Genomic DNA, 23,966 nt, shown 5'->3' on the forward strand with positions numbered 1-23,966 from the left:
GGCCATCTGATATTAAGGCGTATTATGCAAGTATTTGTTCACCGAAAGACTAAGAAGCAGTACTGTTAAGGTAGTATGCGCCTCAAAAGTGAAAGACTTAAACTTTTGCTCAAACTTTCCTCAATGAAACTATCAACCATTCTCTCACCAAATCAAGAATAAAAGTCAGGGGTCACCGTGAAAAGTTTGGTACGAGAGAAACAAGTTGCCCAGTATTTCATAACACTTGCAATTCAAAATGGTTGCCATCCCTGTGTTAACTCTAAGGGAAAAAATAAAATTTTCAGTTTTCAAAAAAAACTAAGAGTGACTATTTGTCTTATTCAAAACTTTAAAATGAGCCCTAACATGTGGTAGATCAGAAAAGAATGGTAAAAATTTGAAAAGTCCGAATATCTGTCCCTGTGGCATGTTCTTCCTGAACTATGAAAACCCACTGATAAGCAAAGGGTCAAAGTCAGCACTGTTTTACCTTTCCATCCCCACTTCCCTGTAATAAACAGGTCCACACTCACCATTGAAAACAATATGTTTGGACCAAACCATGGTGTTAAAAGGGTGAAGTATGAAAGGCTAGTGGTGATAATGTATACTCGTATCATTTGGATCGTATACTCTGTAACTTCAACAACAGGGATTGGATGCGCTCACTGTTGACATAATTTGCTCAAAAATGGCAAAGGTACAATTTTAGTCAAATCAAACTTTCTTTCACACTGAACTGGCCAGTGTGTTTTTCTCCTTGTCAGTGATCCCACACACCCCTATTTTCTAGTGTTTAGATCCAACCATTGTATTGAAGATATCAGGATTGTACCACAGCTCATTAGGATAAGGGTAAGTGCTACCTCAATCTACACTGAAGAATCTACCTGATAAGGATATCAAATACAAAGAGAGTCAAAGGCAAAACTAGAGGAGAGAAAAGGCAAACAATCTAACCCATACTTATCATTGATGTAAAAGAAAAACAAATGTAAAAGTTAAACCTGGACAGCTCTTACTGAAGTCCTAGGTATGGAGAGGAAGCTTTTAGGTACAGGGTCTGTCATTGGCTAAACATAGTAAGATGATTCTTTCTCCTGTAAACCTCACCAATCAAGACAAAGCTTTTAATGACCCATGCTTCATGACTTTGTTCCAACCATAAGATTGGTAAATGACAATTGCAGTCAAGTTAAACTGTACCTTTCTACATGCATATACTAAATCGAGATGTCAGCTCATCAGTGACTGACCGATACTGGCATTCTATGCTTCCATGCTGGGACCACACTACACCTAAGGAACGAATAAGTCTGATAAAAGCCCCGAAATATTAGAGTTGGACCAAATTTTGAAGACCGGGGCAAGTTATATCTTGTTGGTGTCTGGGTTTGGCCTGGAACTGAAACAAAAAGAACCGCAGTGTGCATTGTATTTCAAAGTGAATTTGACAAACCACTGACTTCAGAATTTTCGGTTTCGCTCAAAGTGTCACACATTACATGTACTGGTACTAGGCGGACTCATGAAGATTTCTTGAAAGTTTGTAAATCAACTCAAGGAGTTTGGATATCTGAAAAGATAGAGGGCGCACTTGTCGTGTGTGAAGAAGCAACTTTCATGAAGTAGTAAGCTGATGGGTAAATTAACCTGTTCACCCCAATTCCCTGTGAACAGGTCCACAACCACCATTAATAACAATGGGTTTGGGCAAAACCATGGTGGTGAAAGGGGTTAGAAGAGCCAGCACACGAATATTATGACTTTGGAAGAAATGTGATAAGAGACATATCTAGTCACAAAAACATACACAGTACGAGACAAATAGACCTTGGAAGAATGGCAAAGAGATGAAAACAGACTTTAATCAATGTAAATGCTTGCACTCAGAAAGACTGGAGATTAAGTAATCGTTCAATTTGACCCCTTCATACACTGACAAGATCACTTTATACTTTTTATGTACTGTACTCTATGTACATTCTCTTTAAAAACAATACCTGTATGGTTATCTGCGGGCAATCAGGTTATTGCCCGGGTATGGAATTGGCATTTCGAACTCCGCCAGGAGTGCAAAATGATCTGATTGGACGTGCGGGTGCGGGCAGCCGAGGACCTTGCACTCGTCAAGCCATCGTGAATCGATGGGCCCAGCACACCCAGCACGCGCATGAAGTGATACGAGTAGCATATGTAGTCGATGACGCCTTTGAAGTCGTACGTGTAATTTGTAAAATTCATGATGTTTCCATCGTAGGCTCGGCGTAACTTGAACGCGTGGCATAATTCGTTCGGATGATCAATACTGGAAAAATTTGCGAGGCAGGAATGATATTTCATGTCTTTGAAGTCTGGATGGTTTGTCATTACTCTTCCTTGCGTCAGGAACTCCACCACTCCTGTTTAAGAAAAAAAAAATCACTCTGAATATTGCTAACTCTTACAGAATATTTTTTGCAGTGATTTCATGGCTGTTTCAGAGGACACATATTGTTCTACTAAGAATGGCTTACAGGAACAGTTTTTCAGACACTCAAATTTTTACAATACTATACTATACTAGTCTGCTGTTTGCATGTTCTTATTATGAAGATGAATTTTCACTATCGTTTTTTGCAAAAAATTTAATTTCTCTCCATGCCATTTTGAATTTCTAAATTGGTACATTTCAGGCAATTTGTTTCTCTCATCTCTGGTGGTCCCTGAATTTCAATTCATGTCAATGGAAGAGAATTCTACTTCAAATCTAGTTTCCTTTGAGGGAGACCCTTGGAAAGGCCTGATGTGGGGGGGGGTGTCAATAATTTCAAGAGCCTGTCCAATGTTGATAATCAAGCAATGTAAATCAAATCTACATGTGAACACATATTTCTCCATTTACTCAGTTTCTTTGTTATTTCGCTTATATCACAAAATACTTGTGTGGAAAACGTGTGTCCCGAGGAAAACGTCGTCTGTACCTGAATCTGGCAGTGAATTCAGATCTCCACAAAGTACTAACGGGATTGAATTGATGTCAGGCGTGGTGGTGGCCCCCGGTCGGAAGCTGTGGCTAGACTCTTCAATAAACGTTTTCATTTCGCTCATGAACATCATAGTCTGGATTAACTTGACATCGCTGTATTCCGGATCCCAGTGGATATGCACATTGGCGACTAGGATTAGTTGTCGACCAGGCGGAGATTCACCTTGGTAACCAGGGAACACAAAAACATCTCATTACAGATCTGATGAACATTAGATTAAAGGGCCATCAATGCTAACTTTTGATGTTTGTTTCATTATTTTTATTTTGTTTGTTAACTGCAACTTCTTATTCTAACTCCTAAAAGAACGTTGAAACACCCACTATTCAGCTTGTTGACTTCTATATTTTTAAATGCATTGTTATTATTTACATTTCAATTCTAGTCCGGACCAGAATTCACTTTTAAACAATAACAATGCAGTTTACACACGTACGGGCTGAGTTGACGAGCTGAACACCATTGGGGAGTAGAACAAGGAATTATGGTTGGGATTCAAAACAAAATTATAGTGAAAAAATTGTCAAAAGTTAGCATTACTGGGCCTCTAACTAGATCAAATGGTTTGAAAAGTTACGTGGGTTAGAAACACACACCTCTCTATCATAAACAGACCAACTTGACAACCAATTGCAATGAAACTAAAATTCGTGTACAGAGGTGTTTCAGTTTTTGCCTCCAAAGAATTCATTCACATGATTTTGTTTCCGCTCAATAATATGAAAGGATTCAAGGACAACATGAAATATGCTGAACACATATAACACAGAAAGATAAACCTTCCTATTGTTTATATACAGCATCAGGACTAATATTTTGTTTTGTTTCAACTGAAGCAAAGCATTGACTTGTAGGTCTTTGTTGATATTTGTGACAACGCCTACCCAACCCCCTGAACAACCTCACAGCTTCTACAAGCTGAGAATGCATAAAAGTGGTGATATGTTTGTTGTCTTGTGTGTTCTTAACTCACTGTCAACGATTCCTTCTTTGGTTTCTAACAGAGCAGCGATGCCAATGTTGTCTTTGGGCATGACACGGTTCAGCATTTCTTCTGAACCCTCGGCGTTGGCCATGGCAATTTGGTTGAATTCAACCACATGCTCCTTCACTAATGAAAATCTGGTAAGTAATTCAAAAAGAAAACGTGTATTCAAAATTTTGTAATTTCATTACTCTCTTAGTCATTATTGAAAACTCTTTCCTTTCATACACTCTCTCTCGCCAGAATTCTCAATGTTTGTTTGCATATTTTTCCAGCCACTATATCTCTCTGTCCAACTCAGACAATCCCTCCTCTCTCTCATTTCTCTACATCAACCCTCCTCTCCCTCTCCATCCCTTCCTCTCATCTTGTACATGTGTGACTTGTTATGATGCATGCTTGAATTTGTCTGGACATACATGGGTAAAGGACATAGTGATCTTTACCTTCCTCAAACCCTCTCTCTCTCTCTCTCTCTCTCTCTCTCTCTCTGAACTCTCTCTTTGAACTCACTTGCTTGTCCTGTAAAAGATGGCACATCCATCCACAAACTGTCTGTCGTGCTCTCCCATTGTCTTTGCTCTCGACTTTGGACTGAACACTCCATCGTAGCCCTGCTGGCCAAGTTCTGGCAGGAAAAACTTGTAGTATTGTTCCGTTTCCACCTCCTAATCAAACAAGGAAAATCAGTCCATCAGACAGACAGAGAGCAGTATGGCAATAGCTCAGGTGTGTGAACATGTGAGCTAAAAATCAGTGCACCAGGAAGAGGACACACAGGAATCCAAACTCAAAGAAAACACACTATGTACATGTCTACAGAGATATACCTATACAGATTACTCTTTCACAGAGAAATTACATGACAAATTTCTTCAGCTCGCTTACTTTGTCAAAATAATCAACAGCAAAGATACAAACTTCACATTTAACATTTCAGAATCACAATAAGTTTTCAACAGTAAATATGGCGAAGACTTTGTTATAACCACATACAATTTGTTCAAAACATTAAAAACTATAACAAAATTCCAATGTCAAAGATGATAAGCATGCAAAAATTACGCAACAAAAGTATCTTCAAAAGACTGTTTCTGGGGTAGCGACAGATACCCTGCAATTTTCCAAAAACAGCAAGTGGTGAAGAACATAAAAAAAATGCTTGTATTAATATTCAAAATCATATCCATTCTACTATCAAAAATTCCTGGGGAGAACATTGCACACTGCTGGTCATAACACATGTTTGTATCACTGCAGAACAATCCAGATACTGGTGACTTACTTGTAAACTGATAATGTCAGCAGAATAGTGCTGGATTTCTTGCATAATACCTTTTCGTCTGTATTCCCAATTCAACGCCCATGACGGACAGTAGCCGTATAATTGCCTGGTAGCATACTTGTCACAAAGCACATTGTAGCACATTACAGTAAAAATGCCTGAGAAGTAAAAGACAGAGAAAAAAATTGATATTCCACAGGGTTAAATGGCTGACACTATACTGTATCCAAGATGGAGGTGTGTGGATCTGTTTAGAAATCCATGGTACATGGAGTTTGTGGTGGGCTTCCATAGACCAAGTCAGCTTTATGTCCAGTACAGAATGCTGTACCCTGCACAGAAGTGTGTTTGTTTATGCAGAATCAAAGAAATGTAGGGAGCTCTAGTCTTGTCATCAATTACTATATGGACTAAAGTTCTACGCATACTATACATATCCACACCACATATATGGGCTTCTATGAACACCATGAAACACTGTGTTTGCACAATCGAAGGAGGTGTGGGTTCCTGTGAGACTTGTAGTTTTGTCTCAGATGTAGCAAGGCAGCCTAATGCTCACAAAGAAGCCCAGAATTGTTAATCTGTTCACGGCTACAGCTTCCATAGTCAAATAAAGCCCAGAAGGCATTCATGGGCAACTGGCAACTGTCAGCATAAGGCAGATTCTGCATTATGGCCAATCTGACCAACCAATAAGTTTCTCAGCTAACTGTCCCAGACTGAGAAATGGGAGTTCCCATTATTTGAGTAGGGGTGGAGGGGGTTGGGGCAGGGCTCGATCATCTTACCTGTGGGTCTTGTTCTGTCTGGCTGTGCCAGTGTTATCCATGGCCTCGTAGGTGGATCACTTAATGGCACTGCTTAGAAACGCAAAAAAATATATCTCATATAAGAAAACAGATATATCACAAACCATTCACACATCTGGAACAAATGAAAATTTTACTTCTTTCATTATTTTTTCTCATTTTTAATCTATTACAATTGAAATGGTTTCCACTTTTTTGATAATTAGCCATTTTAAAAAATTCATACTTTGTCTTGGAGTATCACCTTCCAAGAGCTAATGGTCTATGCTGATAAGAAATAACCTTACAGCAATACCAAAGGATTCAATGTGTGTGCAATTGCTAAGGCTGGCAGTGTTCCAAATGTGCACCCTTGCATGTGAAAATAGTGTTGATCGCGATTCCGGGTTTGTTACTAAATATAGCTGTACACGCGCGACTTTCGGACAAATATGCTGAAATACGGACAAATTTTGTCGTTGTATGCGCGGCTGTTGTTGCAGCTTTTAGTCTCAATCATCAATTCATACGAATAAATGTGACGCTATATAGCCATTCTAACACTCGCAGGTTTTATTTTCGTCGTTTATGCGGAAAATGCCGACAAATATTTATTTATGCACATTAATGACAGAGACGTCATTTGCGATCAGCGCTATTGTTACTGTTTGCATAGTTTTCTATGGCACTATCGCCTTCTGCTCTTGTGCAAATGTTTAAAAGCTTTCAAGTTGGCCAATTTTGCATCTGTTGAAATGAATTTCAGCAGAACTGTAGATACTGCCACCAAGATAAGTAAGTCTAAGCATGCGTTTTAGAAAATTCTCAGTAAGATTTGAGATATGGCAAGAATAGGATTAAAAATTGTACGACATTTAAAGTAGACATTTGCTATTTCAAAAGATAGTGTTTGTTTCACAGCTGTTCCATGCCCAGGACTGTGAAGGGGTATTTCAAGTATCACTCTGTAAAATTTCAGAGGAGTTTTTAGCACATTTGGAGTAGCGGAATCATATCAAATACAAGCTGAGCTAATCTGCATATCTAATACGTCACCCGTTTCATGACCGGCAACTATGCGTCTGCTCAGTTTTGGTGGCATTGTTTTGCATCTTCGGGTCAATAAAATGCACAAAAACTTATCTTTATGTGGATTTAACGAATTTTCCTTAGCAACTGTTGCCTAGATACTTGAATCCTTCGGTATCACTTTAAATCTCACAAAACTTGGCATCTGTGCTGTCACTATATTACTTCACCACAATCCATCCACCCTGACCAAAGAATGGGCAAACTCTCTGATACTGATAATAATATGGCAAGATACTGGTGAAATTTATCTACTCACACATTCACATCTCACACTAGGGCTATTCCACTGTGAGGAGAGGGGTGTAAGGAGGTGAAACTAACCTGCTAGGTTATCAAGCATGTAGGTGAGCAGTTTTGCTGTTCCATTGTGTTCTGAGTAAAGGCTGATTATCTCGGATGACAGTGGGTTACCCTTCAGCCCCAGTGTCTGCAGCTGAAAAAGTCTGCCCAATTCATATGGCAACACACGTAAACAATTGTTGTTGAGCAACAGTTCCCTGAAACAAGCAGAGAAAATCAAGTTTAGTTTACAGCACATACATGTAGCCTTGACATTGCTCAAAATGTTGTCTGTATATGACTGCAAGAATTCTTTTTTTGAATTGGGCATTAACTTGACTTTGTTTCATTACCAGTTTTAGTTAAACTTGCACAATTGAAAAGTTAAATGACATGTATGGATACTTAAGTCGACATAGATCAGTCAATGATTTATTGCAACAAAGGTGACATTTTTTTGATTTTTGAGTTTTACTCTGAAAGTCTAACTGTGGATTCAAAAAGAAAGTATAAGGTGAATACGTACACTGAAGACATATGAATGCATGGACCAATACTTCTAGCTATGCATTGGGTTTGTTGATGTTTCAATAATTTAACTGACATGTATCAGACAAGTATAACATGAACAAAATAAATAATAAGTCCTCAGACAACATCCATTATCTGCTCATGTTGAGTTTATTTAGATGTACTCTTTTTAATTAAAGTCCCATTAGCCGTATCTTTTTCATTTTTCTTCTGATAAGATGGTTTGAAATCAAGTGCAGCTAATGTGTAAATGCTTAGAGAAGTGTAACAACAGAACATTGTTCAAATATTGATGACAAACAGACCAGTTAGATTTTAACAACTACGTACTTTTGAAGTTGCAAATCAAATATGGCCACTGCATATACATACTTGTAAGCACATGATTTTAATTGACCAAATCCATCACCAACAATTGGAACACTGACATTTTCAAAGACAATTGGCTTAAAAACAGGAATTCAAAACGTCTCTTTAAAGATTGGATGATATAATTTTTTGTAAGTAAATGCAAAAAAGATGCAGTTCATAGGGCTTTAAGTACAATGACATTTTCAATGTTGACGTTCTACTTTGTTTCTAATTAATTACTTTAGCTCGTTATTCATTTTCCCAACAAAGACAACAATAGAATGAATTCAATTTGTGTGAGGCAGTGTGTACCATGAACTGAAATGTCAAATATTGGAGCAGTACTTTTGAGTTTGTAAATGAAATTTTACAACGCTCTGAAAAACATAACCAAAACAGGTGGTTTAGTCATGTCATTTGATTTCTGATGCAGACCCTTTTTTGGGAATTACAGCTTGATAAACACAAATTTACAGCTCCAATGTGCTATTTCACTTAGTTTGGCTTTGGGTGACTTACTATTAATACATTATCCCTTTTCCTGCTAGACAATATCCCTTCCCCATCTACCAAGTCACTACAAACGGTGTTGAGACAAAACCATACATATTTTCACTCACTTTGCTTGGTTTGTCGTAGCAGCTTTAGTCATAAAAATGTTTACAGTATATCTGTTTTCAGATGCCTTAATATATTCACGTTTTAGTGCAAAATATTGAACTTGTTATGCTTCACTAGTTTTGAGGAACTTGATCTGATGGTGATAAATGAACTTGGCAGGATAAGTGCTATAGGATAAGCTAAACATAGCAACATATGAATTCAACATCAACTTAAAAGCATCTGATATCAGAAACTGTAGCATGGAATGTTGATGATTTTCTCCAAAACAAGGGGACTGATGTTCATGAGTTTTAACATTTGAAAACTACCACACAGATTAAATTTTCTCTCTGAGAACACATCCTGAAAAGCTCTGTTTCTATTTAATTTGTCAAATATTAAACTTTCTCAGGTTTCACTGTATCATTTAAAGTTCTACAATTATTTCATATTTTCAGTTCAGGTAACTTTGTGGAAAAAAAGCATGGTGCACAGAGAAGCAAGCCAGGGTTCTCCACAAGGGGATTTTGATGGGTGGGCCACCCGTTTTTTTCAGCAATCAATTCATATGTTAATTACTGAACAAAAGAATATACTTTGACAACAAATGAATATGCAAATTATGCATTGTTATGTAAAATGGCCACACTTCTGAATTTGAAGGCTGTGGAGAACACTGCTACCAGTATTCTACCGAGGATATTCTTGAAAAATCAAAGTTGCATTTGCAGTAAAATAACAATCACTGTATCAGTGTCTTCTCCAGGTTTCTTTCACAAGAGGAAAATGGTTGCCCCTGCTTGAAAATCTGGGGTGCGATTTGGCTCTAATTAATAATAAATTATGCAAATTTAAGTTATGCAAATTAAGATTTTTCGTACAGTATAAACAAATTAAGGTTATAGCATTGATCAAATTTCAAATAAAGGACACCCCTGTTTCTTTCCTTTTTTCCTCCAGTCAATATTGACAAACAAGTCATCGTTGATGACACAGTCCCCACTTGTTAATGGGTACTTTGATTACAGGTCCTCAGAGAGGATAGAGTCCTCTTCATTAGGTCTGTGATAAAAATACTTTTGAACAAGTCATCGTTGATGACACAGTCCCCACTTGTTAATTGGTACTTTGATGACATGTCCTCAGAGAGGATAGAGTCCTCTTCTTTAGGTCTGTGATAAAAATACTTTTGAATAAATTCGCTTGATACATGTCTGAGTTGTAGTTCAGGACATGAAAAAATCGTAATAAAATGGCCACATGTCGGCCATATTGGATCGTATCACAAAACAAATCGATGTGCATATGTATGACATAGGTCAATGTCCTTGTACCAAGTTTGAATAAAATCCGTTGAGATATGCCTGAGTTATGGCTCTGTACATGAAAAAATCGTAACAAAATGGCCGCACGGCAGCCATATTGGATCGTATCACATGAAAAATTGACGTGCATATCTATGACATTGGTCAATGTCCTTGTACCAACTTTGAATAAAATCAGTTGAAACATGCCTGAGTAATGGCTCTGTACATGAAAAAATCGTAATAAAATGGCCGCCTGGCGGCCATATTGAATTGTATCACAAAATAAATCGATGTGAATATGTATGACATAGGTCAATGTCCTTGTACAAAGTTTGAATAAAATCGGTTGAGATATGCCTGAATTATGGCTCTGTACATGAAAAAATCGTAACAAAATGGCCGCCTGGCGGCCATATTGGATCGTATCACAAAACAAATTGATGTGCATATCTATGACATTGGTCAATGTCCTTGTACCAGCTTTGAATAAAATCAGTTGAAACATGTCTGAGTTATGGCTCTGTACATGAAAAAATCATAATAAAATGGCCGCCTGGCAGCCATATTGGATCGTATCAAAAAACAAATTGACGTGCATCTGTATGACATATGAAGTAATCCTTGTACCAAGTTTGAATGAAATCGCTCCAGGCATCTCTGAGATATCTGCGTGAACGGACGGACGGACGCACGGACGCACGCACGGACATGACCAAACCTATAAGTCCCCCCGGACGGTGTCCGTGGGGACTAATAAATTCGCTTGATACATGTCTGAGCTGTAGTTCAGGACATGAAAAAATCATAATAAAATGGCCACATGGTGGCCTTATTGGATCGTATCACAGAACAAATCTATGTGCATATGTATGACAGACATCCAGCTCTATGGGTTTGCTCAGAATTAGATATACGCATAATTAATGAGGTACAGTATGAAGCATCATAAGGTCTCCCATCATACCATACATGAAGGGTGTACCACTTGTTATGGACAAATACGTATATTTGAGGTCAAAGGTCATCGAGGTCAAGTGACATTTTGTCAAAATAATGTATTGCTAAGTTATCGCTATATACCAAAAATCAGACCTCTAGCTCTATTGCCTCGCTCAAAATTAGATATGCACATAATTAATGAGGTACAATATGTGGCGTCATAAGGTGTCCCATCATACCATATATGAAGGGTGTAGCACTTGTGGTTACTGAGTTATGGACAAATATGTATATTTGAGGTCAAAGGTCACCGAGGTCACATGACATTTTGTCAAAAAAATTGTAGTGCTAAGTTATCCCTATATACCAAAAATCAGACCTCTAGCTCTATTGGCTCGCTCAAAATTAGATATGCACATAATTAATAAGGTACAATATGTGGCGTTATAAAGTGTCCCATCGTACCATACATGAAGGGTGTAGCACTTGTGGCTACTGAGTTATGGACAAATATGTATATTTGAGGTCAAAGGTCACCGAGGTCGCAGACATTTTGTCAAAAAAATTGTATTGCTAAGTTATCCCTATATACCAAAAATCAGACCTCTAGCTCTATTGGCTCGCTCAAAATTAGATATGCGCATAATTAATGAGGTACAATATGTGGCGTCATAAGCTGTCCCATCATACCATATATGAAGGGTGTAGCACTTGTGGTTACTGAGTTATGGACAAATATGTATATTTGAGGTCAAAGGTCACCAAGGTCACGTTACATTTTGTCAAAATATCTGAGATATATGCGTGAACGGATGGACTCACGGATGGACTCACGGACGGACATGACCCAATCTATAAGCCCCCTGGACTTCATCCGTGGGGACTAAAAACTGTGTCACTGCATCCTTTTTGCAATATGAATACGATGAGAAACTAAATTTTTATTTTTCTTGGCCTTATACATGGGAGTCTATGGACTGCCTTATACATGGGAGTCTATGGACTGCCTTATACATGGGAGTCTATGGAGACTGCCTTATACATGGGAGTCTATGGACTGCCTTATACATTGGAGTCTATGGAGACTGCCTTATACATGGGAGTCTATGGAGGTGGAAACTAAAAAGTCCTCTAACGCAGCCAAATTTGATCGCATTGTGAAACAAATCGACGTGCATCTGTATGGGGTAGGGTACTATCCTTGTGCAAAGTTTGAAAGAAATTGACCTGGGCATGTCTGAGATATCTGCGTGAACGGACGGACGGACGGACGCACGCACGCACGGACGCACGCACGGACATGACCAAACCTATAAGTCCCCCCGGACGATGTCCGTGGGGAATAAATTAGAAGCCTACACAAATCATTAACACTTCATTCATTTCAATTCCAATAGAGTTTTGTAATGTGGAGGCTAACTCTAGTTGATAGTTTTTTCAGCTGTATCACAACCTTTTGTAGATAGGATGCTCGTATGAATTTACTATAGCTACCTAGAGTGGATAACATGAACTGTAAGGTGGGTCATCATAGATAGTAATCACAAAGTCTGATACTCTGTGTAAATCATAAAACCTCATTGTAGAAGAGCAACAAGTAACAAGTTTATGAAGTGGGATTTTCATGAGATAGGGGATTCATGCAATTGAGAGTCCTGGAGAAAACACTGCTGTATGCATTGAAAATGTTGGTTTGCTGCCTCAACAACGTCTGTCATTAAACAATACCTAAAGCTGCCATGTCACTAGGGTCACTAGAGTCAACTGTACTTTTGCTCTGCCTTACAAATTGCCTTATTTTATTTCCCATGAAACCATGGCAATCACTGAATCTCTTTGAGGGGAGCAAAATGTTGCCAAGTTGCGTGAAAAACGGCTGACAATTCACCAGAGTGGCTGCATTATTAGAGCTTGGAGCAGGCATGTTTCTCACCTGATATTGACAACACTCAGTAGTGAAATGAGACACATGCAGGTGAGAGAGGCCTAAAGTTGGGTGTTTTTCATGTACTTGACAGTATCATGAACCAGCTTGGCTGGTAAAGATATGTGGTTCAATAAAACCAATACTACCTTCAGCTAAAATCAATCAAAGTAATATCAAGTATAATGTCAGTTGTTTTGAGGCAAACTTTCTTTTCAAGATGCATTTGAAATACATTTTCTAGCTATACATACCATAGCAGGATTTCAATTTGTGAAAACGGGTCAGCATAAATTGTTGACATGGCCACAGGGATATTCTAACACACGTAGGCTTATCAAAATGTCTCCAGTGACATGTATTGTACATTCAGTGGGTGTTTATTCCTGGTGAGAAACATTCCCACTCGGCATAGAATAACAAGTCGCAAGCATGGCTGAGATGTAAATAACAAAATTGGAGTGAAGAAAATATTTTCAAATTAGCATCAGAAATAACTGTCAAGGCAATTAAATGGCCCTGCATCTAACCAGGTGAAACCTTTGACATTACAGGACATATATAAATTTACTATCCCCCACCCCCAAATTCTTGTAAATAGGTCAACAATTGTTATTTATAACAATGGGTTTTGGCCAAACCATTGTGGTGAAAGGTTAATGCAGGGGAAATCTTTTATGGACAACAAGTGTTTATTGATAGGACTGGCTTACCTGAGATTGCTCATGTCACCCAATTCGGCTGGTAAACTTCGAAGTTTATTGGATGAAAGGTCCAGAAAAGTGAGATTGCTGAGCTTGGCAATTTCCGGTGGAATTCTTGATAAATTATTGTCGTTCAAATACAGTGACTTTAAATGATTTAGGGACCATAATTCGGGGCTTAAATTACGCACAGTACCTGAAGAGTAATGCAGTGAAGAAGACAGATATTTGTCAGTCAACAGTTTTTCAGCCAAAACTGCATCTGTTTCGGGGATGCTGATTGGTTGGTTTCACACAATAATATAACATAAATGGCAATGTTTTTGCCATGGTTGTACAATAGAGGTCAAAGGTTAACATTGCTGCTGCCCTCATAACTGCATTGGTATACTACGAACAGGGATACTCAGGAATTTACTACACATAAAGATTTTGTCGATTACTTTTTAAATCATTTTTTCCCTTTTTCTGCTGCAACTCAGCTGAAAAGTTGATCAGTAATGAAAATTGTTGCCTCAATGTCACCCATTGGTCTGTGAAAAGTAGCAGTGTCTACATGCATTAGATTCCAGTTTTGAGCTACTCCATAGAAAGCAACGGTGTCATCTGTGTACGCAATACTATGGCATTTTTATATCCAAATTCTTTGTTTGCCATTCTGGGTTTTTTGAAAAACCTACCAGCCAGCCAGAGAAAAGAACAAACACAGAGAAAAAACACAAAAGCTCATTTTTTATCTGGTTTCTTTTGGAAAAATAATATTTTTATTTGCAATAGTGTTAACATTGTGTTTGTTTTCTTAATTTTCTCTGAAAACCTACAAGCACCTGACGGCATACAAAGAATTTTAAGTTCAGAGACAGATTATGTACAGTAAGTGGAAGATACAGACTTGAGGTGGAGATAAAGCTCAGAAGAAATAAAAGAAAAGTACTGCAAAGTTCTTTTGTTGTATCAAGGTCGGAAGTCCACAGGTCAATGACCTCTTAAGGTGACTCTGAGAAATTCTCAGTCCAAACACTACAGAAAGCATGCACTTAGATGATGCCCAGTCATAAATTACTATAAAGGGTGTTGACAGATTTCAAATAGGTGGTAAATTATTATTGAAAAGTGGATGAGGAACGACAGACATTTGCCTAGAGTGTGACCCCCTTCATGGAGGAGACAAAATTTGTAACCGAAAACAGTGTTCTCCCCAGGATTTTCTGGTAGGGCTGTGTCTAATTTACATAACAATTAATGCAATTGGTATGGTAATGAGTTTCTATTGTTTACCAACAAACTGAAGAATGATAGCCACCACTCTAGTATAATTGCTCTGGGGAGAACAGTGAAAAATATTCCGTTGGCCATAATTACTGAACAGCCAGTCACTTCGGTTGGTCTCTGGCTAGTAAATACTCAATCAACGCTATATATTTAGCAAACTTGCGGCAAGATTTGGAAAGTTTACCTGTAATTTCCAGTTCTGGCCAGTGTGATGGTTTTCCAGAGGCTACATCATCCGATGACATTATCTTATAGGCCCGCCGAGGATTCGGCGGTTCATACTTCTCTTTAGGCATGTTCGTAGCCTTATCTGTAAGAGAAACAATCAAGAAATGATGAATGATATTCAACAGCGGTCAGCAGCAAAACATTCAGAAAACTTCTACAATATCAACAGAGAAATATAGCATGTTACTAAGGTAACACCTTTTGTTATGCTAATTAATGAACACTTTCCCTTCCATGTCCAAATCATCTGGGCATGACAACTTACAGACTCAGAGATTGTTCAGGAGAGTCAAGTGCTGATGAAGAAAATGTTATTCTCAACAAAAGATAAGAATATGATCTGGTCGGATGTGATATGATACACTTGTTCTTTCAACCACCTGAGCCTCTGTTCAAATGTTGAACACCTACTGATGTCATTGAACCCAACACACACAGTATGCGTACACGCCACTGAACAGACGAAAAGGGTGACCATATTTCCCTCAAATGCTTGAGTGAAACAGTCTTATCATACCTGGGGCAAAGTGATCAGCAAACAATAAAATATTGATATTGGAAATCTAAAAATACTTTTATTTTGCACGGACTGGTCCACTTGACTGATGGCAAGGGTTATTTCAACTTGTAGCCCTGGGGTTTATTCAGAGAAGATGAAAATCAAATCCTCAGAGACGACAGTAGAAGTTTGATCTCATGTTTTTTTAATATCGGCTGAAGTGCAAAAAGACACTGAGCTTTCAAACTGGAATACAGTAGTTTTAAAACTATTTTATCCAGCCATTTTAACAGTTCTCTTTTTTGATTTGTGTACATTTTTTCAATTTAATGTAACATGTCACTTTTATGGTTGTCTTGTACATTTGTCTTGTGATAGTGTGACTTTTTTTGTTTCACAGATCTGTTATTGGGTTTGCCCATTGATCTGTGTATCAAATAAAATAAAAAAAAATAAAAATAGTCTTCGACATGTATGACATAGTCACACATGTAAAACATTGATTTCTACTTGTTTACGAAATTTCAAAACCACTGAAATGGGCAATTTTATTGAACGGAAAACTGACATTACGCAGGCTTACGTACAGAAGAGCCTGAGCAGGCCATATGAGTGTCTTTTATTCATCATTAATAAATATGTGAGCCACACTGTTGGTCGGTCTTTAATTAATCTCTTCTGGTCTAATGATTATGACATTTTATTGACACATTAACCCTTTTCCTGCCAAGTCGGTGAAAATCCGCTTGAAATTCGGTGTAGCCAGAATCTAAGCACTGGTGACCGTTATTCTCCCAACCCGGTGGAAATCGGACCCTTTTGGGTACCCCCTTTCCTGCCAAGTCGACGGCACTACGTTTTGCTATCCCCTGTGCGTTTAGGGGTCATCCGAGGAGAGGTTTTCTGACAAGGAACGCCTTTTCCCCTCGAAATGGGTTCGCAGGGAGTCGATAGACAGGGAAAGGTGCAGAAACCTGTCCGCCAGTCCCCCACACCGAGGGGGCTGTTTTTTTTTTACCGCTTTTTAGCGGACTTGGCAGGATAGCATGGTGACGTTTTCTGGCGGAGTTGGACGTACTTGGCTGCCTGGCACTATAGAGATTGCTGCCGAACTTGACCAACTCGGCAATGCTAATCTAGAAGGCTACCTCTTGCAAACGACTTGGCAGATATGCCGATGGTGCGAGACGAAAGTCACTTATTCAGTTGTGCGTGACTGAAAATGAGAACATATTTTTGACGGGACGGCTCGACTTGTTCCTCCGATGGAACGGATGTGAACGACTCGGAAATACCATTACAAACTGGTGTCCGACGTACTAAGCTGGGCTTCAGCTCTGCAAGTTCAAGCCAGGCAACGTCCTTCACGGCCTTGCCCGTGCCATTCAATGGACGTAGCTTTGGATTTTTTATTTATTCCATCGTCCGAAGTATTGGCTCTGGTTTGCAGGCAAACGTATCCTCTTGCCGACGCATTGGTAACTACGTACGCTGTTTGCGTACAGAGAATTCATAAGGTCAATAAGGTCAATGTGTAGTCTGCTACGGGGATACCGCCTGCATTTAGTTATGCAAACCAGCTAGCAGTACAATATGGCTGCCAGGCATGTGGACACGTCGATGGCTAGAACAATGGAAGCATATTGCGTTGCACCCTGTGCATCGCAAAAGTGAACTGAAGACTTGGGTGTAGTGACTGGTTATCATGGTTAGCTGCAGCCCAAGCCATGTCGGTACAAACCCGTACCTGACTGAGGACCACTCGATTAAGTCAGTAATGAACGGTAACACTCGTAAGCCAACTCCCAAATGAGCTGGCTTAACTACGTGGAGCTGTGCTTCAATGGCTCAGCCATGTCGTTAATACAACGGCAAAAATGTAGTTTTTGTGCTACACTGCCAAGTCGTTGAAGGTACGTATTCAATTGACCCTACCCTGGGGAAACAGGACAGGTTTGCCGGTGATGCTGCACCCCTAGCACGACCCTCAGGGTCTCTGACTAACAGACGAGTGAGGTGATGTTTGTGCCTAGCGAACGTGCGTAATACTGAAGGAGTTTATTTCCGAAAAAATAAACATGAAACGGCAATTAAAATGACGCACTCCCAGGGGCAAACAAAGCCGGTGACCTCAATTTTTTTCTGCAGTAACCCTTGAGCTCCTTCCCCTGTCTATGGGCATGTAGAAATTATCGAAGTCTAACACGTATAAGTACGGCTAAAACAACCCTGAAAATGGGCGATTTCTGCCAAAATGCCTGGCAGGATAACATGCAGGAGAGCCAATCTTTTACAGGCACATATTATGGGGCGGTTTTCTACTGACTTGGCAAAATAACGGACAAGGGCGCTCGGCAGGAAAAGGGTTAATGAAGGAATTCAGAAGTGATGTGAACTTCTTGACTTACTACTTTTCTTACTTTTATTTTACAAGTTATTTTTTGACCTCACATGATGGACATTTCAATTTTGATAATGGCAAACCTAGAGAACTTGTTGAAACTGCATGTAGAAGTTACCAAATGTGTTTTATAATAGAGGTGTAAGATATACATGTACATATCAAAAAGTATATGTATCTCGAAGTATTTATTTACATGAGGTCAAAAGAAATATGCATATAACTACATGATTTATGAATATACAATATTTACGTATTAATAGTTTATATATGCACAGCTTGTATTTTGGTTGATTCATGATGATAAAAAAAATTTCATAAATGTGAGCACAGGTCCCTTAGCTACTTTGAAGGTACATGTACATTGTAGAGAAGAACAAGTGCCTGTGGCATGTGCAGTGTTAGGTAATGCCATTGACTATAAAACATACAAGTAGATGTATGTTGATATGGAAGAAAATGGCATTGCAATATTGTCATGTTCTTGAAACTGTCAATGAAGACTCTATTCAACCAGCCATTTTGGAAAATGAATTTAAAAAGAGGTGTTACTACCCAAATTTCAAGATAAGATGGCAAGACTGATCCTTTCTCTACAAAATAAATCTATGAAAAATGCTGACTCAGCAGTTCCCAGTGCGCTCCATAAAATACACAAATGTATTATTGTGTATCTTGGTCAGAAAGACTCAATCTTCAAACACTAAACAAGTCATTTCCACAGCATTTGTTTAGAACTCTACTCTCAAAGGAAATGGTGAGGTTGAAATTTGTCACAAACCATGTGACCTGCATATAATCCGAAGATATGCTGTATATCTTTGTAATGTATCTTAAAAAGTCAAACGGGAACACTACCTCTCATCACATTTCTTGTCTACTCACGACTTCTCTCAATATATTGGACTTTCAAGAACATTAGTTACACTTTTCCACAGTGATCCATCTTAATAAACTACAGTATGAAAATATAGAAGTCCTTCCTTAGTCATCAATTACTATATATCAGAATTAACGGCTGATTTAGCCATTCTTGAACCATGTGGCTTGTTGCAATTGCTTTTCAGGGTCAGGCTCATGATGATTTGTGAATGCATTTTAAGTGTTTAAGACAATGGAAGGCAAGCTGAGTTATTCGCAGGCTGTCTCCTAAACTTAAAATAACCTTCCAACCGAGCAATTTTATCAACACTGACCGATTTTAAAACATCTCACACATATATCTGGAAATCAGACAAAATGAAAACAGTGCCAATATACGATAGGTGGTAATTTAGTGAAGTAGCCATGTGCTGAAATACAGATCTGCAGAACAAGTCTTGTCAATGGTAATAGGAGACAACATTATCATCAAAAATCAGCTGATTCACTTTAAATATCACTTCTGTCCATTTCAATTCATACTGTGTAGTACATATCTCAGTGTGCGTATTTGAACATCTCTAAAGTTTCAAGGATAAATTGCACAAATAAACAAATTACTGGGGTAACACTAACAGTATCTATAATTAGAAATTAAATAGCACCGATCGCAATTTCAGGTTTGTTACTTAATATGGCTGCCTAAATTTTGGCCAAATTTTGTTGTTGTATACGCGGCTGTTGTTGCAGCTCGTAGTCTGAACGATAAATTCATACAAATAAGTGTGACTTTTAGTAGCCATTGTAACACTAGCAGGTTTTATTTTTGTTGTTTATGCGGAAAAAGGGGATAAATTTTTATTTATGCAAGTTAATGAGAGAAAAAATGGCGTAATTTGCGAACAGCGTTATTGTGAACTCTGGACATGACATATCTTTGTTCAAGATGATTTTAAAGTAGTAGTGAGGGTCTGATCTTGCTATAGTTCACCTTTTATAAGTCAGTGTCTACTACATGTATCATAGCTCACCTTTTATAAGTCAGTGTCTACTACATGTATCATTCAACAAATAACTTGTTCATCATTGAGGCTATGTCCTTGACATCGGAATTATAATTCCGAGTAGCTGACTCTTTATTTATCCAGCATACAGTTTGTTTTATTTGGAAAAACCTCGAGAAAGTACACAATTTCTCACTAATAAACTTACACACTTTTGCTTTGAACAAAGATAAATCTTTTGCCAAACAACATATCAATGTGTGCCACAATGCATTAGAAATTTTGACTTCAGAATTTTTAGTATTCAACATGTTTTAAAAAAACCACACTCAAGTTCAACCAATTACAAATATTCACACTAAATTTGCTTCACCTTTTTAGACATGAACAAGTTATTATTGGTAACAGATTTATTTCAAATATTCACTCCAAAACAAGCAACATTTTTCTGTATAAAGGTCCAAAAATTTTATCTCAAATACTGAAGAACTGACCCGCAGAATAATTACTGAATAAAACACAGTGTACCAGCATACAAGTGAACGTGACATTCATGGAATTCATAATCATAGGTAACCCAGGAATAGCTACACGTTTACCGTACAAGCATTTTCTTGCTGTTTATTTTGGTACCAGTTTTCTGCTGACATGGATGTTGACGGACATATTGAATAAGGGTATGTAAAATTGATAATTTGAGCATGGTTACTCCAAAAAGACAGTGATTTGAATGAATGACGCTGATCTAGTGTACTCATATTTTGTCAACTGGTATGTCTTGCCGAATTAAAACTCTCAGATTCAGATTTACAATAGTGCTGATCAATATTATTGTTGGTATGTTACTAAATATAGCATCACGTTTGTAACATTGGCCCCTACTGACAGAAATTCAGATATTAAAATTGTGTTGTACTCTTTACATGTGAGTTTTACAGCAACTCTTTCTGTCTCAATAATGGGGTAACATTGCACAAATTTCGTCACTTCCTAGGTGTACAATTTCAGAAAGTGTCATAAAAGATTCCGTACAAATATTTGGTTTACCACATTGTGACGACATTAGGAATCAGTCCTATTGATCCAATCCAGTTAAGGCCTCAAAGTTGGAGAAAGTATAAAATTTACATATACCTAGAAAAGACTGATTTGTTATCACTCTGACGACACACAAGCTGGCCCTGTTAGTATTATTGGAAAATAGACTTGACATTGCTATTCCTTAAACTATGTCTTCACTACTCATTTGAACATTAGCTACACTGACATATTTTCTCTCTCTTCAAGCAGGTACTACCGGTACCATAATTTGGTTTCAAGGCTTCATCACCCTGGTCAATATTAGTCCTTGCTGCCAACATAACATTCTAGTCAAGCTAAATATATGTCAGTATATTTTTGAATAGGTAAACAGTCAGTTTCCCTCTCAATAATAGATATCTAAACTCTTTGAGTTGATTTGGGATTATCGTGAACTTCACTTCAGTCAGCATAAGAATAATACAGCATGAGCACACAAATATCTTGGCCACAAATGTTTAGGGTCTACATTTTGACCAACTTTGTATTATACTGTGAGCATTACTTCACCACAAGCTTGATACGCATCCTAAGATTCAAGTGCTGGAGCATATCTCCACACGTTTATGAGTATATCTCCACATAATAACATATGCACAAATGATACATTGTATATTTCTTTTGTTTTGGAATATGAATCAACATGAAATTTGTTATCAAAATATTATACCTAAGATTTCATCATTATCGACCCCACTAGTGTTCTCCCCAGGAATTTCTGGTGGCACATCATCTGATTTGCATAACAATACAATTAATCGTTATGTTAATGAATTTGTCAGTTTGCCAAAATTAAAATAGTATGCGTTAATTTCTGCGGGAGAAAAATGACCCCCTAAAACATAACTCTCTTTCTTAAGGTTAAACTTCACTGCAGAGCATACCACGGTTGAACCGAAAATTTTGGTTGAAAGATTTTGGAATTTTACTAAATCAGTCGTCCATTATATAGATATGGATTCATTGATGTCATACAGGGTGGATATAAGACTAACACAATATGCTGTAATGCAGTGCATATATCATCACGTGACAGCTCTATATGGATATATGTATAGCTTTTCGATTTTTTTAATTTAAAACTTAAGTCATGAACTTCTACAGACAGTCACATTAACTTTGCAACATCTTACGGGTGGTCAGATTCCATATGTTAATCAAATAAATGGCACAAAAGCCTAACTATACAGACTAGGATAACAAGATTTCCACAGTTGACAAAGTTTTCATGAATAAGTTACTGAACCAGTTTCTGTTCCACAATATCAACTGACAATAACATGCCTATCAGTTGAATTTTGTTTACAAGTACTCCACTCTGAAACTATTATTGTAATCCAAATTGTAATATTGTAATTGCGGTGACAAAGTATGTAAGTCACTCAAGATAACAAAACTGGGTCAAATAACAGTATACATTGCTGAATAACACTATTTCTGGGGCAAGGTCTCCCTCCAAGCACATAATTAGAATAACAAAACAGTGCAGAGGGACGTAAAACGAAAAACAGTGAAAACATGAGCCATGGTGGTTCTGAATAGCTCAATAGGCGATAAAAATCCCCACACAATTGAAGCCCTACAAATTTTCATAACAAAGCCTTTCTAATCCAGGATTCAGCAAATTACGAAGAAAATTAAAAGGAGCCAATAGTGACATCACCAAATATGCCAACAACGGTATTTATTTATGAAAATACTTTGTCTTTCCACGACTAGCTAATCTTGAGTGTGGTGTGAGCTCGTTCTGTTTTATAGACGAAAGGTCATTCAAATGCACTCTAAACTAAGTGCATCGTTCTGCTCGTGTATTTCCTGTCCAACAAAAATTGCGCAAGGGCATCACTTGCAACGCGATAGCCTAAGGTGACACTATATTTACACACGCACATTTCCAGCGAGTAGGTCTCTGTTTTCCTTCATGCCTTTGGTAACTGTTTCACACAACACACTGTTTGACAAGGTAGCTGGGGAAACCCCTCTGGTATGCGTACATTCACCCTGGCCGTCGTTTGATCGGACAAAACCGCAATTAAATGTTACATGCATGTTGATGATTCGCAGAAATAGTACGCATGATCACGGAACGATTGTGCGTTCCTTATATATTGATCAAAGTTTTCAGTCACATCTGGTCAGAGATTGTCCAACCTTAGCTATCACTTTTGCAATAAGAGTAAATCCTGGTTACTAAAAGGAGGTATTTTGATATTTTCCGTGAGTTCTAACAACCCAGTACTAAAATAATATCGTCATACATCATGACATAGCGCCCAGCTTATGGAGGGACAAAGAGCGGGAGTATTGAGTTATGGGGAAGCCCTTCCGAAGCATAACGCAGCCAAACCACAAACGTATTTTAAACCACAAGATCGAAGTTTATGACTTGAAAGGCTTATTTCTTTACTCCCGATTTTACGTCTCTGATCTAACGTAACTGATAATGAGGAAAAATTCTGACTGTTTCGGCGGGTGAACTCATGACAGATCGCATTGGTTTATTTTTTCCTCGTTTCATGCTTTCGATTTTACCGCCTATTCTCAGATTATTTCAACGGAGAAAATACGGCGTATCGACAGAATTTGAGATATCTTTAAGAAGAAATGTAACTTAGGCTTACCTTCATTGAACTGAAATTGAGATGTGTACGGGCGATTTGTCAGGAATTGGTGGCAAAGTTGGAAAAAACACTGAAATCAGCAAGAAAATCCAACATGGCAGCCAAACAAAAAGACACTGGGATTACTCTTTCGGAACCATTTGTAACGAAGCTTGTGATTGGCCAATTATCTAATTTACCTGCATAAATTATCTCAAA

General features: G+C 38.0%; 1 protein-coding gene across 1 annotated transcript; it reads right to left on the reverse strand.

The window, feature by feature from the left end:
* Positions 1–1,810: 1,810 nt before the first annotated feature.
* LOC139122716 (CCR4-NOT transcription complex subunit 6-like) lies at positions 1,811–23,908 on the reverse strand. The gene is given in 11 exon segments (XM_070688372.1): positions 1,811–2,139; positions 2,142–2,384; positions 2,946–3,173; positions 3,985–4,133; positions 4,510–4,664; positions 5,282–5,439; positions 6,073–6,144; positions 7,486–7,661; positions 13,812–13,998; positions 15,259–15,384; positions 23,769–23,908. Coding segments are annotated over 10 exon segments (1,626 nt in total). The 5' UTR covers positions 15,371–15,384; positions 23,769–23,908; the 3' UTR covers positions 1,811–1,993.
* Between the last annotated feature and the right edge of the window lie 58 nt (positions 23,909–23,966).

Source organism: Ptychodera flava, chromosome 22 (assembly GCF_041260155.1).
Source record: "Ptychodera flava strain L36383 chromosome 22, AS_Pfla_20210202, whole genome shotgun sequence".
NCBI lineage: Eukaryota > Metazoa > Hemichordata > Enteropneusta > Ptychoderidae > Ptychodera > Ptychodera flava.